Below are 17,983 nucleotides of genomic sequence, written 5' to 3'. Positions count from 1 at the left end.
AGACGACTAACAGACTAACAAAATCCTAAAAAATGAAGCAAAAGGCGAGCAAAAAGAGGGGGTCCCCATTTTCAATGGGGCGATGTGTGAAATGGTCACAACACTTCCTTAAGCTGATTAGGCACACGCAATACTTTTGCAAGTCTAATCAATTCAAATGATTGCCTTGAATACAACCCCTTTCTTATATCACAGTCATCCGTTGCATTGGCTCAATTATCTTCAATGTGCATGAGATGAGAGAATTTCTTTCCATCTACTGTCTTGACATTATGGTAAGGATCAAAATTACTTTTGGTAGTGTGTGTATAATATTGCAACTCCTCTTCAGATCCTTGTGCTGCTTGCAAGGTTAGAACATGTCTCAATGGACTTCCCTATCATGATGGGGAAAGTCATTCTTGCCTTCTTTTTATTCTTCTAAATCTTATCATACTCCAGCAATTGCCTTGATAACTCTAGTAGCACCATCCTATCCGTAGGATACCTTGGAAGGCGGTATACATATCATGAATATCCTTGTATCCTTAGATAAGTGAATTTAGGGAATTGAATGTACCATGAGCCATACTTTTTGATGAGATTCATAGCCTCCTTAGACAATCTCATGTGAAGGCCTCCTTGCAACATTCTCACAATGTGCATCGTGAAGGCATCATTCACCCTCTTGTAGTGGGCAATGCTATGCAAATGTAATTGAGGATAAGTGTCATATGCCAACATTTGTCCTTCAGCAGGTCCAACTGGTGCTCTGCAAGTTAATCCTTTATATTTGCAATATCTACCTAGGATATATACCACATATGAGCTCATATAAAAAGTCTTTGTCTGCTTTATGTTCCTCAACTGTTCATTTAGGTTGTCACTCACTACCTTTGCCCAATTGATGATCTTGGCTCCCTTTGCAACCTCTTCGATGTAATACCACATCCAATGTTCATAAGAAGAAGCTTGGGGTGAACCCATGATTTGGTTCAACATCATGACCAATTCTCCAAATCCTTTCTTGAAGTCAGATTTGAGAAGCTTCTTTGGTAACTTCTTATGGTGATTTCTAGGCTCTTTGATCCACTCATTGTTTATAATCTCAGCACATTTTTCAGGCTTGCTATCATATAATGCTAAGGCATCCTTCTTGCTCTTGTAAACCATGGAATCATATATAGGAAGATCAAATGCTTATGCTATGGCTGCCTCTGTGAAGTAAGCTAACACTTTACCATCAAGTGCCACAATTTGTCTTTGTTCGAGTTGTAGTGCTTGACACACTTTACAATCAGCTTACTACATTGAATTGCAGGGGGAAGCCAGCAATATGAGAGATGCCATTTCTTGTCAACCTTCTTGTCATCTTGGAAGTATTGTACTTCCCCTTCTCAAACACTCGATCTCGAAAGTTGGTGATGTCAATGTGACCAAGGTTAGTGTCACTAACCTTTCGCCATTTGGAGGAGAGCTTGGATTCCAAGAGTACTCCTCTAAACTCATCCTTCATTTGCACCTGTCTTCTATTACCTCCAGTCCTTGCTCCTGACATCTATCTGCAAAACAAGTTACTTTGTGCTACGAAATTGACATTGCTTGGGGTTTTTGATGATTAGATAGATGATGACAAAAGTCAGATTGTAGACTTCCTATGACTTAAGTCTTAATTGAATTGCAATGAGATTGATGCAAGAAATGTGAAAAGAATAAGCCCTAATAATCCTCATGATATGAAATCTGAAAATTGTCATAAGAAAACCCGAGCTTGATCCTAGATCATGAGAGCATTATCAACTTTCCACATACCTCAATCAAGGTGAAAAACTCAAATTTGCCTTAAAAATCAGATTGCAAACTGAAAACCAATCTGCAATGGTGAGATTGCAGCGCTTGGACAACTAGATCAGACCTGAAGATGATATAAATAACTCAGACCTTTGATCTTATAGTTAAATTTCAACCCTAGGGTTTCTTGAAATTAGCAACAAATGATGATCTTGCCTCAGAATCAGGTCTGCAAATGAAGTTTTGACAGGTGTTTATGGTCTGATTTTGGTTAGACTTGTCTTTAGGACTGCTACAGGTCTGGTAATAGTTTGAATTTGCTTCAATGCTGGTTAATGCTTTCCTTGCATCACTTCAATTTCTCCTTCAAATGTCTGATTCAATAGTCCTCCTTGCTTGGGTCTGTAGGTATGATAACATTTTTGATATAATGTTTTGAATGATTGAGGACATGAAATGCTCAACTCATTCCTTACATAGGCGTTTCAACCACCAATGAAGGTGTCTCTTTGAATTCAAGGCCGACTTGGCTATTGAAACAAAATGCTTCATTTCTAACCTTTGGTGTTTCTTCTCCTATAGCCAACCTAGCAAATAAAATAAATTGTTTCTCATCTAAGTGCCTTTGCTTGGGCGCATTTACACGTTTAATTGCACAAGGGAGGCACATTCTTGATGCTTGATTGCACACTTCTTGCCAAGGCAGAATTTTGAGGTTTGTTTGCACAAAAACTAAAGGAGGCCCATTTTCTACATTCAATTGCACAACTTAGGGGCGCAAAATTGGTTTCATTCACACAAATTTGAAGGAGGGTGCAAATTGTATGATCATTTGTACGAATTCTCAAGGGAGGGTGCATCTTTGGTGTTCGATTGCTTAATTAGAGCGCATTTTGCCCTCTTCTTTGCACAAGATTTGTTGCTAGGGTGCATTTTCATGGTTGATTTGAACAAAGTTGTTGCTAGGGCGCATTTTCCATGCTCATTTACACTAGGGTGCATTTTCTATGTTCATTTGCACAAGTAGGGTGCATTTTCTATCCTCATTCGCACAACTAGGGCATGAATAAAAGGGGGGAATTGCACAAAATGATCACTATTTTCTCCCTTATTTGCCTAAATCATTGATTTAAATGCCCATATTGATGTTGCTTTTCCTCAAATCATCTCCTACCTGGGCACATTTCTTGCTTCATTTGCATAATTATGTAGCTCAGGGTAAGGACCATGGCTTGAGCAAAAACTTGGCTTAGTTGAATTTTGCTTTTGCACCCTAATTCTCCAATTGTGATCCCTTGCTAGCATTGCCATAGATAATTTTGTGGTTCTTGCCTCTCTAGCATGGGCGCATTTCTAGGGTTCATTTGCACAAATTGCTCTTGGTGAGCAAGCTAGGATTAGGACCATTGCCTTTGTTCTTTGCTATTTGGGTGTATTGGAAGGTAATTCCTGACATCCATGCCTTAATCTTGACCTTTGCTACTCTAAAACCCTAGGACGTACTCATGCTTGCAATTGAGATCTTGGTGACTTGATCACTTCCTAAGTTCAAACTTTATACTTGGAGCTTAAAATTGATTGCTAGCCATCTTAACCCTAGGAAATCGACACGGAAAGAGAAAGAGGGGGTCCCCGTTTGTGATCAGGTGATGTGTGAAAAGGTCACAACAAGTAGGAGGAGGAAGCTAGAGATTGTTGCCAAGACTATGTTGAAATTAATACATAACTTTCATTGAAACTATGGTGGATATTTGTGTTGTGTTTATACATTTTGTATGGTTTCTTTCTACTTCTCAAATGTAGTTGAAGTTCATTGATTTTGATGGAGGAATGCAATGATATGTGATGAATTCCTTGGTGTTCATACCATTTGTTATTTGTTGATTGCAAGTTTATTACATGGTTAGTCTGAACCTCATTGTGCAATAGTTCAATTGTGGATGTTCATTTGGATTGCGCTAGCATTAGGTATTTGAATGGATATTTGCAATATGAAAATCATTTATTAATTATTACCTTCGGAGATCGCATCTATTTTGTGTGGTTGGTGTTATCATGACAAAGCAAAGCTTGTTTTAAGGAGTTTGTCTATCTGAGCATCATTCATTATCATCATTGTTCATAGGTCTAAATTAGATTAGATTCTCTATCCCTTTCCCTTTGATCTTTGTTTGGTAGAAGTAAAGTTAGTTTCGACGTTCCAGCTAAATGTAAGTCCCTTTGTGTTACCAGCAATATCACATCATATACATTGAGTCTATCCCCAATATAAAGTCGATTGTTCACATTGTAAACTTTGGGGTTGCCTTATTTGATCACATTGTTTAGCACATGAGGTTTCCTTGTTCAAGAGAGATGATAGAATACATAGTATTTTATTTTGTGTTCGAAGTGTCATAGAAAACAAATCAACACCTCCATTCTCAAATTTTTGTTAAGAGAGGAGAGAAGATTATCTCCTAGTTTTCCAATTTCTTATCCAGAGCTTCCCTCAGACTTTTTTTGAAGTTTGATTCTGCCATTTCTTTTTGGGTTTTGAAGTAGGTTGTGAAAGGTTATCTTGTTGCTATTCCAAGCTCTCATAACTGCTTTAACACTCTTGAGTTCTTGAGTTAGTCAAAACATCTTTGGTCCTTTTGGCTGGTATGTTTCATCATTCTTCAAGAATTTTTCAAATGATGGGTGAGGAGCTGACATGGCTTTGAAAAAGGGTTATGATTAGGCCTCAGTCATTTTGGGCATCTGATAGGATGGAGCAGTGTTTGTTTCTTGATTGTTGCAAGACAACTCCAATCTAGCTGTTGGTAGGACTCATGCAAGACTTACAATGAATCAATCTTTTGTTGTTCCATTTGAGTGTCCCTTCTGTGGGCTCCACATCCCAAAGTGTTGGATTGATATAAAATGAAATTAAATCTGCCATGGCCTAAGTGATTTCCTTTATGTGGCCAGTGTTCGCCATTGTTTTAAGAATGACATCAAAATCTCTTCTTATATTCATTTGTCATCTTGGCACAAATTTCTCAGTGTTCGCAATCCATTTCAGAGTATTGTTTTGTATAGGTCAGGAGGGCCATATATGTTAGTAATCAATGAAAAATGTTTTTGACTAAATATTGAAATGACTCCTATTATTAGGACATCTAACAACCTTTTGGCATTTCAGAATATTGTCAATACTTCTGCCATGTCACAGAGCTCATCCCCTGCATGCTTGACTAAAATTTGTATAGGAACAAATTTTATTACGAATATCTTCAATATGCTTTATTAGAAGGTGGTTTTTGTTGGGAGCATTGGGTTTCCCAACATTTAAGGGAACAATCTTCCTTTGCTGTTCCTGCTGCAAGGCTTAACCCTTCCTGTTCCATTATAAAAAAAATCCTAGCTCTTCCATTATAAAAAGTCCTAGTCAATTGTTGCTGATTATTCTCTCTCATTTCCCCATAGGTTCAGTCTTTCAATCTCCTCATCTTTGATTGGTTCTTTTGTTGGGTGAATTTTTTCAATGAAAATGATCTAATAGTATTTTGATTTTATATTTTGATCTCACTGGATATATATTTAAAAAACTACAAAATGGATTTTCATCATGTTTCTCTAGAATCACTAGCATTTCAGAGGATTTCTCTTTCTCAATAAGAATTTGGGACGTAGTATCCCATGGATCTTCCTTATTACGAACATGATCTATAGTATTTCGATTTTCTATTTTGATCTCATTGCATAGATATTTCAAAGCCTTCAAATTTGATTTTCATCATGTTTCTCTAGAATCACTAGCATTTCAGAGGATTCTCTTTCTCAATAAGAATTTGGGATGTAGTATCCTATGGGTCTTCCTCAATTACACCAATAACACTTCCATGGCAAAAGCATACAATATAACAATCATCAAGGCTACATCGAAGACTTAAAATGTGTGAACACAAGGGGCATTACATTATCTTCATTTTTTTCTTCCTTAGCCCATGTAAACTCTACGTACATATGAGTTAAGTACTTAAAATGCAAAGAAATGGATCAAATGTTCCTCTTCATCTGCCCAGCCATTGAACATAATAGTGTGAATTATATATTACTTGGTGATTTGGTAGGACCTAAGAGCTTCACTACCTCAACCTCAAGATTAATTGTTCAAAGCTTCTACTTGCCTGTCATACATGGTCACTTGCGTAATGATGCAAGCTATTAGCTGTTACATGATTTGATAGGCTCTAAAAGTATCAGAACTACAACTTCCAGTAAACTTATTCAAAGTTTCTTATTGCATGCCATACATTCACAAAGAGGCATGATCTATTGCAGTGTTGTTTTATGACTTGAGCACTTTTCACTTCTGTTTTGGTAGCTTTAGACCCTATCGATGTCATCATATATGTGGATATGCTATGCTGGAAGGCGATGTCCCATCCTTCAGCTTTATCTTGTGTTGTTGATTTTGGTTCTTTAAAAGTGCTGGATTGGTAATGTCTAGCATGTGTCCCATACTTTCCTTTAGCATTGATGCCTTGTGATTATATTGTTAGCATATTATTTATCTGAGTTGTAAATACCTTTCTTTTACTGTGATTATTGTGTTCTCGCCGATGACATTATGGGTTTATTTTCTGAGGATAAGTATACTATAGGATAAGGTTTAATTTGTTTTTGATGTTGTGGCTTGCTGTAAATTTCAGAATCAAATAAGGGCAAATGATGTTGAAATGGCAATACCTATTGTTTATGGAACAATATCCTTCTGGCTGGGGAAAAGGGCAGATGAGTGAGTATTTCCTTCGCTAGTACAAACATTTTCCTAATATTTATTTTATTTGAATAAGATGTAATGCTTCTAAAATTTCTCTTTGCCAATCTGATCAATGCAATTTTTCTGGGATTAAGCATCACAATAATCTTAGTTTTCTTTGTTTTGAACAATGTGATGGATCAGAAAATTTACAATTTCTATAGGTGCATAAGCATGAAGGCTGCAATGAGCATTTTATGTGTGGTTTTATTATTATATTTTCTGAAAGTTTCATTTGTCTCAGGCACCGCACTCATAAATGGACTGTCTATATTCGTGGGGCAACAAATGAGGATCTTAGCATTGCAATTAAAAGAGTTGTCTTTGAGTTACACCCAAGCTTTAACAATCCAATCAGGATTGTTGACTCTGCTCCATTTGAGCTGTCTGAAACAGGATGGGGTGAATTTCAGATAAAAATGACAATCTTCTTCCACAGTGATGTAGCAGAAAAACAACTAGAGATGTAAGTTAATTTAATGCAACTCATGATTGGCAATTTACATTCTTTTTCATTCCAGCCACAGAGTGTCCTTTATCTCAAATATCCATTTTCTAAATTCAAATGCATTTCCTTCTTATAAGCAGATATCATGAGCTAAAGTTACATCCTGAAGATCGTTCTGGACCACCGACAACAAAGAAACCAGTGATTGTTGAGTCATATGATGAAATTGTTTTTACGGACCCTTCAGAAGCTTTCTATTTGCGGGCTCGTGATCATCCAGCTGTTATTGTGTCTGGAAGTCCTTCTGGTTTGAGCTTAACACCCCCTTCAGGTTGGTCTATCCTTTTGTTCAATGTAACCCAAGGATAATGGTATTCTACTAATTTCAGATTTTTTAACTTTTAGAAACAGATTAACACTATTTCCTGCTATGGGTTTTAGCATCTGTTATTCCTATTGCCAAAGTAGACATACTCTTTGTTTCAGGGATTGCGAATGATAATTTTAGTGAGAAGAAAAGAGGGGATACAAAGGAGCATCCTCTAAGTCAGTGGTTCTTGCGACATTCTGAAGCTGATGAACTGGCCCAATTAGTTGCAGCACGACAACAGGCAAGACACTCTAGTCTTGGCTCATAAATTTCAGTTATATTAAATTAAAGTTCAGTTAAACTTATATTTACTTTGTCGATGACAAGGAATTCATGATCTTTTAGTATTGAAAGGGAAATTATATAACCTTAATCTAAATGAGAGGGGGTATCAAATTCCGTTTACATTAATCTAGGGTAAATGAATAAAATACCATAAACATTCAGAATTTACACCCGATAATGGAGCTGGGAATTGTTAAATTTACTGAAATAAATTCTTCAGAAAATGAAATAAATAAATAAGGTTCTTAGCTGGAATTCTGATATAGATATGTTGTGGCAGATGGCTGAAGATGATTTGTTCGTTTGTAGGATATTTAGTGATGCTTGGACAAATGCTTTGGAATCTGTGAACTCATTGCCTATCACAGCAAGTCACTTTTGTAACTATGGGATCAATTGCACAATTGTGGACCTGGCTTGTGCAAGTGTGGATCTGATCTAAATGTGCAGATTTGATCTGTGCAAATCTTCTAATGTTTTCTCTCAACTTGTAATGAATCTTTGTGTTTGCTCTTGCATAGAAATTGGTTTGGCGTGATCTAGAGTTTGCAAGCGATAGGGATAATATCTCCCTTATGTCAAACCCTATGATGATATTGAGTCATTGGCTTTTGGAAATGACCGAAGGCAATAGGCAAGCACACAAGAGATGCCTTAGGTATTGATAGAAGAAGATAATGCAATGATGAACGCTTTATGAATGTCCCAATGATAATGCTGTGAGATTCTCTTATGAATTCTAGGTGGCATCTTGGTGATATCCAAGTGTTGTAAATAGCCTTTAAATACTGCTCGTATGATAATGCTATGAGATTTTCATTAATTCTAGGTGGTACTTAATGATATCTAGGTGTGGAAAAATGAACTAAAGTTAGTGTTGTGACATTTTCACACATTGCACCATTTCAAATGGGGACCCCCCACTTTTTGCTTAGATTAGGTACCTTAGTTAGGTGTTTTAGTTTGATTTTAGCTTGGCAGTAGTTTCTTTAGTCGTTAACCTTTACTAGTAAGGAAGAGGTGTGTAGGTTGAGGTAAAGTTGTCGCCTTGAAAAATTATGAAAAATGTCATGACTTGTCAAATTTTGTCATGTCGCAAGGTTGTTAGGAAGAAGTCATAGTGAGCGGAAATTTGGAAATTTCCCTCTGGGTTCGATTTACCACCCTGTAGAATAAATGATAAGTGAGATAAATTTGAGATTTCCTTATGGAGATTGACTCTCCACTCTTAAGCAAAATTTAAAGGGTCAATTTTGAAGGAAATAAGAATCTTCCTTGTAAATTGAGGAAATAAAAATCTTCTTTGTGCATTTTGATCATCACCCTTGGTCTCACTTGGAAGATAAAGGAGGAAGTAAAATTTTAAGGTAGTGAGATTAAGCAAACTTCCTTGTAAAACAAGGAAATTTAAGCAAGCATGCCTTGAACAAATTTGATAATCTTCCTTGAAAATCAAGGAAATTTAAGCCTTCCTTGTCTTGTGCACTATGGTCTTAGCTATTTGAGGAGCGATTTTGAAAGGTTAAAAAAAAGGAAATTAGAAATCTTCCTCAAAAATCAAGGAAGATTAGAACTCCCTTATCAAGCACCTTCCTTCAAAATCAAGGAAGATTTAAATTCCTTCTCTTGAGCAACTAAGTGTTAAGTGCAAAATCAACCTCCAAAAACGTGGAAGCAAAATCAACCTTCGAAAACGTGGAAGCAAATCAACCTCCAAAAACTTCGAAGCAAAATCAACCTCCAAAAACATGGAAGTGAAATCAACCTCCAAAAATGTGGAAGCAAATCAACCTCTGAAAACTTGGAAGCAAAATCAACCTCCAAAAATGTAGAAGCAAATCAACCTTCAAAAACGTGGAAGCAAAACCAACCTCCAAAAACGTGAAAGCAAATCAACCTCCGAAAACATGGAAGCAAAATCAAACCTCCAAAAACGTGGAAGTAAAATAAACCTCCAAAAACGTTGAAGCAAATCAACCCCCCAAAATGTGGAAGTCTTCCTCAAAAAACAAGGAAGAAGAAATCAAGTGGAAATCACAAGGGCTAAAAATAAGGAACTTTCAAATTGCCTAAATTATCCTTCCTCAAAAAACAAGGAACATTGAGCGATTAACTTCCCTAAAAAAAAGTAAGGAAATCGAAGATAATGTAAAGGCTGAAAAATGTGGAAGATATTAGCGCACCACCGTACACAACCATTTAAATCGCATGATTGATGAAGGGTGCCAACTAAACAAAGAAAGGGAAGCACATTTTAATTTAATGCAAGCAAAAATGTTTTTTTAGGCAAAGTTGATTGTTGAGAGGAGGAAGAGGTGCAACTCATGTTGGGGGAAATAAAGGGAATGTAAACTCAGACCTGGAATTCACACTTATATTAAATGCAGAGTGTTGTGACATATTCACACATCGCCCCATTGCAAATGGGGACCCCTACTTTTTTTGCTTTGTGGGGTTTTGCTTTCTAGGTTTTAGAGTTTTGTTTGTTAGCCTTTGCTTTTCGAGTGTCGCCAGGGGGATCACTAGGATGGCAGGCTCTGTTTGAGCCGAGGTGAATCTTTGGGGCCCCAGAATTAGGGTTTCTTTGAGAGTCTTCCTTAGGGCCTGGTTTTGATCTTGTTGCTAATTGTGTCTTGCTTGGTGAGTGAATATCATTCTTGAAGGTTCGAGCTAGGTCAAGTTGGTGAGTGATGAAGTCTGGAATTTCATCCTGATCTTCAAATGCCCTGAAATTTGGCTAAGTCTGGAATGTCCTGATCCTGAAATTTGGCTGTCTCGAATGTCCTAATCCTGAAATTTGACTAAGTCTGGAAAATTGAAGAATCCTCCAAAAACTAGATTTTGCATTATAACTCCTGGAGGTCCGAAACCACTCTCAAACATCTTGGAAGTATATATGGAATATAACTTAAAGTATAAGATATAAGGAAATGTCTCTTATACTTGAATGTTATATTCCATAAAATGATCCTGACGGAGAGACCAAAATGTCAAATTTCGCTCTGACCCTTCCAAAGGGTCCAAAGCGATTTTCGCTCCTGACCCTTCCAAAGGCTCCAGAGCGAAATTCTCCATAAGACATTCTACTTTGACCAAAACCTAGAACTAACGCATTCCTAGGCTTGAATGAAGGTAAAAACGCTTGTTTGAATGAGGAAATGTGAAAATGAAGTCAGGATTTGAGCCTAAGGATGATTTTCGCTCCTGACCCTTCCAAAGGGTCCAGAGCAAAATTCACTGTAAACCTCTTTTGCTACCTTGTTTGGGATCCAATGCTTGTTCCTTAGGTGGAAAATGATCTAAGTTTGCTTCTTGAGGTAGTTTGGAGTTGGAAAAGTGAGTGATCAAGCATAAATAAGATTTTCGCTCCTGACCCTTCCAAAGGGTCCAGAGCGAAAATCTTCCTAGACCTCATTCCCTTCCTTGTTTGACCAAATTTTGACATTCAAGACATGATGAAAGGGAGATTGGACATGTTTTTTGCCTTTGAGAATGTTTGAAGCGTTGAAGAGAGAGGATTTTGTCCAGGAGGGTGAATTTTGCTCCTGACCCTTCCAAAGGGTCCAGAGCGAAATTCCTTACACACCTATTTTTTTGACCTTGCTTAGACCACAAACCTTGTCCCTTGGGTGAAGAATGATGTTAGCTACCTTCTAGAGAGGATTGGAGGTGAAAAAAATGAAGGATTCTAGCCTAAAAAGTGAATTTCGCTCCTGACCCTTCCAAAGGGTCCAGAGCGAAATTCTTGAAAACACTCATTTTTCCTTTAGCCAAAGTTAGGACAGGTGGAAATGAAAGGAGAGTAGTCTATGTTTGCCTCCCAAGGAAGATTAGAGCTTGAAAAGTCAAGAATCAAGCTCAAAACATGATTTTCGCTCCTGACCCTTCCAAAGGGTCTAGAGCGAAAATCCTTATATCTCTTGTTTTCTTCCTTGTTTTGGCTAGGCGTTGGCATGATGAAGGAGGAATTAGTATGTTCTTGCCTTGAGAGGGAGTGGGATGATTTGGAAGATCAAGATTTTAGCCCAAAAGAGAACCTTACAAACCTCATTTGCTACCTTGTTTGGGCTTGAAACCTTGCTCCTTTGATGGAAAACGATCCATATTTGCCTCCAGGAGAAAATTGAAGTTTAAAAAATGAACAATCAAGCCCAAATGGTGATTTTCGCTCCTGACCCTTCCAAAGGGTCTAGAGCGAAAATCCTCCTAAGGCTCATTCCTCCCTAGTTTGACCAAATTTTGAGTTGCAAGGCATCTTGAGGGGAAGAGTGGACATGTTTGGACTTTGGAAATGTGTGAGAGCTTTGAAAAAATGAAGAATTCTAGCCAAGAAGGTGAATTTCGCTCCTGACCCTTCCAAAGGGTCCAGAGCGAAATTCCTTACAAGCCTACCTTTTTGACCTTGCTTGGGCTTAAGACTTTGATCCTTGCATGAGAATGATGTTTAGTTACCTTCTAGAGAAGATTGGAGGTGAAAAGATGAAGGATCAAGTCAAGAATGAGATTTTCGCTCCTGACCCTTCCAAAGGGTCCAGAGCGAAATTCCTAAAATCCCTTATTTTCCTAGCAAAGTCAAGTCAAACTTGGGTTTTTGTAGCTTAGGTGAGTGAGGACAAGTGTTTTCTTGCCTTTTAAGGTGGATTCAAGTTGAAATGATGGAGGAATAAGCCTAAAAGAAGATTTTCGCTCCTGACCCTTCCAAAGGGTCTAGAGTGAAAATCCTAAAACCCATCATTTTCTCCAAAATTTGTGCCAAGTCAGGCCTAGACAAGGATGATAGAAGCCCTTGAGATTGCCCTTGAATGGATTTTTGTCTCAAAAAATTATGATTTTGGGCTAGAAAGGGAAATTCGCTCCTAACCCTTCCAGAGGGTCCAGGGCGAAATTGTGCAAAACCTATCTTTTCCCTCAAATTTATGCCAAGTTTGGTGTGGGTCAAGATTAGAGGTGTCCTTAGGCATGTCCTTGAATTGTCAAGAATCATCAAATATGAAGAAATGAGCTCAAAATGAGAATTTTGCTCCTGACCCTTCCAAAGGGTCCAGAGCGAATTTTCTCAAAACAACCTTTTTTCCCAATTTTGGGCCAAGCCTAGTGCTGACTAAGGTGAGTTTTGATGGGAGAGGTCCTTAGAAATAACTTTGACTTATCAATGATTATCAAATGTGAAGGAATTGAGGCCTAAAAAGTGATTTTCGCTCCTGACCCTTCTAAAGCGTCCAGAGCGAAAATCTTAAAAACAATCCTAGGACAAGGGTGAGAGAAGTCATTTGGATTGCCTTAGAGTGGATTTTAGTCACCAAGAATGCAAATTTTGAAGCCAAAATGAGAATTTCGCTCTTGACCCTTCCAAAGTGTCCATAGCGAAATTCCTAGGATCACCCTTTTTTCCTTGCAAATCAAGTCAAGTTTTTGGTTTTTATGGCCTAGATAGGAGTGAGGCGATGTGTCCTTGATCTTGGAGGTGGATTGGAGTTGAAAAGATGAGGAAATAAGCCTAAAATAAGATTTTCACTCCTGACCCTTCCAAAGGGTCCAGAGCGAAAATCCTAAAAACCATCTTATCCTCCAAATTTTGTGCTAAGTCAAGCCTAGACTAGGGTGAGAAAAGCTATTTGGAATACCTTGGAGAGATGTTTGACCTTCAAAAGTGTGAATTTTGAGCTAAAAGGTGAAATTCGCTCCTGACCCTTGCAAAGGGTCCAGAGCGAAATTCTTCATCTACCTATTTCCTCCTTGTGTCAAGTCAAGACTAGGAGTCCTAAGGCATAGTTGAGGTTGAAATGATGTTACTTTGCCCTGCAAGATGAATTGAAGTGAAGAAAATGAAGAGTTGTGACCTAAAAGGTGAATTTCACTCCTAACCCTTCCAGAGGGTCCAGAGTGAAATTCCCAGTTTCACTCAAATTGCTCATGATAAAGGTCAAGTTGTGGATTCCTAGCCTTTCGTGAGGAGAAGGATAGCGTATGCTTGCCTTGGAAGGCATTTTGGAGTAGAGACATGATGGGATTTGTCCAAAAGTGCAAAATTCGCTCCTGACCCTTCCAGAGGGTCCAGGGTGAAATCCTTTGAAACTGCTATTTTTCACCTTGTTGGGGCTAGGCGAGGAGCTAATTGTGAGGTAATGTTGAAAAGAGGTCTAAATGAGCAAGGAATGCAAATTTTGCTCCTGATCCTTCCAGAGGGTCCAGGGCGAAATTCTTATAGGGCCTGTCCCTGGAAAGTCTTGAACTAACTTCATTTTAATATCTTTTGTTGATGATTTAAGGCATGAAATACTATGTTGAAATGAATTTATTATGTCCTTAATCATCTTTTGATTTGTTTTTGCAGATGAAAGAAGATCAAGCCAAGACAAGGACGACCTTCTCCAGTCCAACATCAACAAGGACGACCTTCTCCAGTCCAGCATCAACAAGGACGGCCTTCTCCGGTCCAGCATCATCAGGGACGACCTCTTCCAGTCCAGCTTTTGAAGGAAAGGTACACCATCCATCCTGCACATCAAAGACAAAGGAGGTTAAAGCAAGGGTTCGTTGAAGAAGCAGACAGTTTCAGAAGAGTTAATTAAAGTTAGCTTCTGAGCATCATCAAATTGAGCATCTACCAAGTTACAAGTGTCAGACAAGGTGGCATCCCAGTCATCACTCCTCCAGTCGGATTGGTCCACCTCAGCGTGTCCAGATTCAATGTACCTGACTCATTGGAGATGGCACAAACTTCGATGTACCTACCCCAGTTATCCATTGGTCGAATATTCCAGAGAAGACATGTGTCCAAACAATGCAATTGTTTTATTGGCCAGAATTGAGTTTGTTGTAACAAACCCTAATTAGGGTTTTCATTGTAAAATCTTGGCCATTGATCTCAAATTGATCTGAGCCATTGAATTGTATTGAGAGCGCTATATGAGCCCTGGCTCCTCATTTGATAAGGGTTAATAGTTAGTCAATAGTTAGTCAGTAGTTAGAAGGTGAATAGTTAGAAATAGTGAATAGTCAATTGATAGAATATCAATTAAAGTAGAATAGAAAGAGAAGGCAAAGATTGTTCCCAAGATGTTGTTGTAAAAGACTTGTAAAACTTCATTGAAGAAATGGTGAAATCTATGGGTCGATTCAATAATTTGCATGGTTTCTATACTTCTCATATTTGATTTCATGTTATTAGATGAGTGGAAGAAATGTGTTTGATTGATGGTGAAATTCGTATATCCATACTACTAGCAGTTTGTTGATTGCAGACTTGCCTTGTGTAGTCAATTGGAATCATTCAGTTTAAGCTTAACTTCAATTGTCGCTTCTTCACTGATATGCATCAGCTTGATGGTGTCTATGCCTGTAACGATGATCTGAATATCATAAAGTTTTCTTCCGAAGATCGCATTAACCTTGTGGAGATGGTCCTGGGATGTCAAAACAAGACTTAGTTAGAATTTCATCAAAGGTTATTCATTGCTCCTACATTCTTAGTGTCAGAATTAGATCCTTTCCTCCTACATTCTTAGTGTCAGAATTAGATCCTTTCCTCGCCCTCATCCTTTTCCTTTTTTTTTCTCAAAATCTAGACTAGTGAAATCCTGTGTTCCAGCAATATTCAAAGCAAATTAGACGTTCAGTCATCAAGTGTAAGTCCCCTTGTGATTCCAGCAAAATCACATCATACCATAAAGAGCTTATCCACGAGTAGAGAACCTACATACAAGAACCTTGGAGTTGCCTTGACTGATCCTTCGGCGAGATCTTCAGCAATTGGGCAACTTTACTCAAGAGAGGATAAGATACCTCTGGGTATTTTATTCTGTGTTTGGTCGTGTACAAAATACACATCAACACAGAGCAGAACTAAATAACTTGCAAGTGTGAATTTGTGATTGGGAGGGAAGAATTTGACACTAATTTATGTGTCCGAAATATATTTCTATTTACCCAGCCGACCTAAAACGTGAAATTAACAAGGTGAAACAAGGAATGGGTGCTAGCTGACCTTGTCAAGCAGCAAAACCTTTTCAAAACATATGATAAGGAAACATGTGGGAGAGTTCAAGCCGGCTTAGGGGTAAAAAGTGTGTCTATTTGGAGTAGGAGTAGCGCCTACAAAGAGGGATTAAGTAAATCATTTCAAAGCGATTCAAAACAAATTTAAAGCATTTTCTGAGTCGGCCTAATCTGAAAAGGCACAACCCTACATTGAAAGATATGAGAGATCAAGCAATCAACTCAATCATTCAATTCAAACGAAAATCATTCCATTTGCAGAGCAGATTTAGGACTGCGAGTTTCAAAGAAGGAAATCTGAAAGTTTCCAACGAAAATGCAAACCTAATCAAGGAAAAATCTGAATGCAATCAAGGAGAGCACAAACTTGCCTAAGGAAATGCAACAGTTTTTGAAGAAGAATTTAAATTTCTGAGTTTGTTAGGATCTGATTTGGTGAATTTTCTGTGCATATTTCCGTAATTTCCAGCTAACTAGTGTAATCAGATTTGAAATTGTTGTGAGAAACATGATTTTGTGGAATATTACTTTCATATCTGGTGTTTTGATGTCCTTTTTTCAGGTTTGAGGCAAGGATCAGGAAGCGAAAGATTCAGCTGTATGAAGGAGTCAGGGTGTTCAACATCAATACATGGCGGTGTAATTGCAAAGGACATCAAGTGAAGAATTCCACATCAAGGACTAAGGATATAACTCAAGGCGTGAAAAGACTTCACAATGATGGTGAATAGATGAGGAAGGCATTTCAAGAAGTTTAAGACAAATGAAAGAGATGAATATCACAACCTCAACAATTTAACCACATCATGGAAGTTCTACAATCAACATCAAGGTTAGCATCAAGATCTACAACATGATGAAGGACCTACCACTTCAAAGATATAACTGCCACAAGAAGAGAACTTCATTAGCAAGTTCAAGAATACAAAGGGAGGCAAGTCAACATCATGGAAGATACCTCAAGGCATGAAAGAGAGAGATCGCACTTACATACTCAAGGAGGATCACCAATGCATTCAAGAGGACAACAACCTATGTGAAGGATACAATTGCGTTAAGAGGAAGATGTCATGGATTCAAGGAAGAACATTGTTCTAAACATGAAGGCTTGACACCATGAAGGGGGTCAAGTTTTGAGTCATGCAAAAACAACTCAACATAAGAGCACTTCAAAGGTATGAAAGGGAGATTTAACATGATGAATTTTGCAAGATGAAGAAAGTGCAACTACAACAAGGACAACATAGATGGAGCAAGTGACACATGGCAATTTATCAAATATTTTTCTATATACCTAACCTATTTTCTCATTGGTTAGACATTCAAGGAAGGACATGTGTCCAATTCAATGCAATTATTTCACTGGCCAGAAGGAAGTTTGTTGTAACAAACCCTAATTAGGGTTTTGTTGTAAGATCTTGGCCATGATTTGAGAATCAATTTGTGGCTTTTAATTGTAATAAGATCTCTATATAAGGCTCAAACCTCTCTAAAGGTTAATAGTTGCTAGTCAATAGTTAGATAGTGGTTAGATAGCAAGTAGAGTAGAGTAGGAGGAGGAAAGAAGAAATTGTTTACCAGACTTGTGGAAATAAATGCTTGATTTCATTGAAGTTATGGTGGATCTTTGTGTTGTTTCTACATTTGCATGGTTTCTTGTTACTTCTCAAGATTAATTAGAGTTCATTGATTATGGTGAATGCTTATGAAGACATTATGATAAACTCCTTGGTTCGTACTTTTTGTAGTTTGCTGATTGCAAGCAATAGTGTAAAGTTAGCCTGAGCCTTGTTACTATGCTAAGTTCGATTGTAGATACTTGTTCAAGTTGCGCAAGTATTGGGTATTTGAGTGATGTATTTGCCGTATGAAAATCTTCCATTTCCTTAGAAGGTTGCATCAAGTTTGCGTAGTTGTTGTCATCATGGTGAAGCAAATCTTGGTTTGAGGGAGTTTGTCTATCTAAGCAACAGCCATCGTCATCATTGATCTTAGGAGTAGCGTAGTCTTTCTAAACCCTTTATCCTTTTGCCTTTTTTTTCAAAGTAAGTTTAAGATTCCACGTTCTAGCAAAGTTCAAGCAAAACATAAGTCCACTTGGATTACTAGCAATCACATCAACGCATTGAGACTATCCGTTTATAAAGTCAAGACCTGATTATAGGAACCTTGGAGTCACGTCTTTGATCACAAAGTTTAGAATTTGAGGAGATTTTGTTTAAGAGAGGATGGAGTACTCAATACTTTATTCTGTGTTGTAAGGTGTCACAAAATACACATCAATAGTTAGGCTTTAAACACAACCCAAAGGGTCATAAATGAA

General features: G+C 37.8%; 1 protein-coding gene across 2 annotated transcripts in view; it reads left to right on the top strand.

Annotated features, from left to right (window-relative positions):
* Nucleotides 1-17,983, top strand: part of LOC131060129 (transcription initiation factor TFIID subunit 14b) — a 74,699-nt gene that overhangs the window by 20,384 nt on the left and 36,332 nt on the right. For both annotated transcript variants that reach the window (XM_059218469.1, XM_057993239.2), the window contains exons 2-5: nucleotides 6,450-6,535; nucleotides 6,804-7,025; nucleotides 7,148-7,338; nucleotides 7,494-7,618. In XM_059218469.1, the coding sequence (XP_059074452.1) occupies nucleotides 6,450-6,535; nucleotides 6,804-7,025; nucleotides 7,148-7,338; nucleotides 7,494-7,618 (624 nt within the window). The remainder of the gene's footprint in view (nucleotides 1-6,449; nucleotides 6,536-6,803; nucleotides 7,026-7,147; nucleotides 7,339-7,493; nucleotides 7,619-17,983) is intronic.

The sequence above is a fragment of the Cryptomeria japonica genome, chromosome 3, assembly GCF_030272615.1.
Source record: "Cryptomeria japonica chromosome 3, Sugi_1.0, whole genome shotgun sequence".
Classification (NCBI taxonomy): domain Eukaryota; kingdom Viridiplantae; phylum Streptophyta; class Pinopsida; order Cupressales; family Cupressaceae; genus Cryptomeria; species Cryptomeria japonica.
The sequence above is the reverse complement of the archived record's forward strand: the minus strand, read 5'-3'. Positions and strand labels throughout refer to the sequence as shown.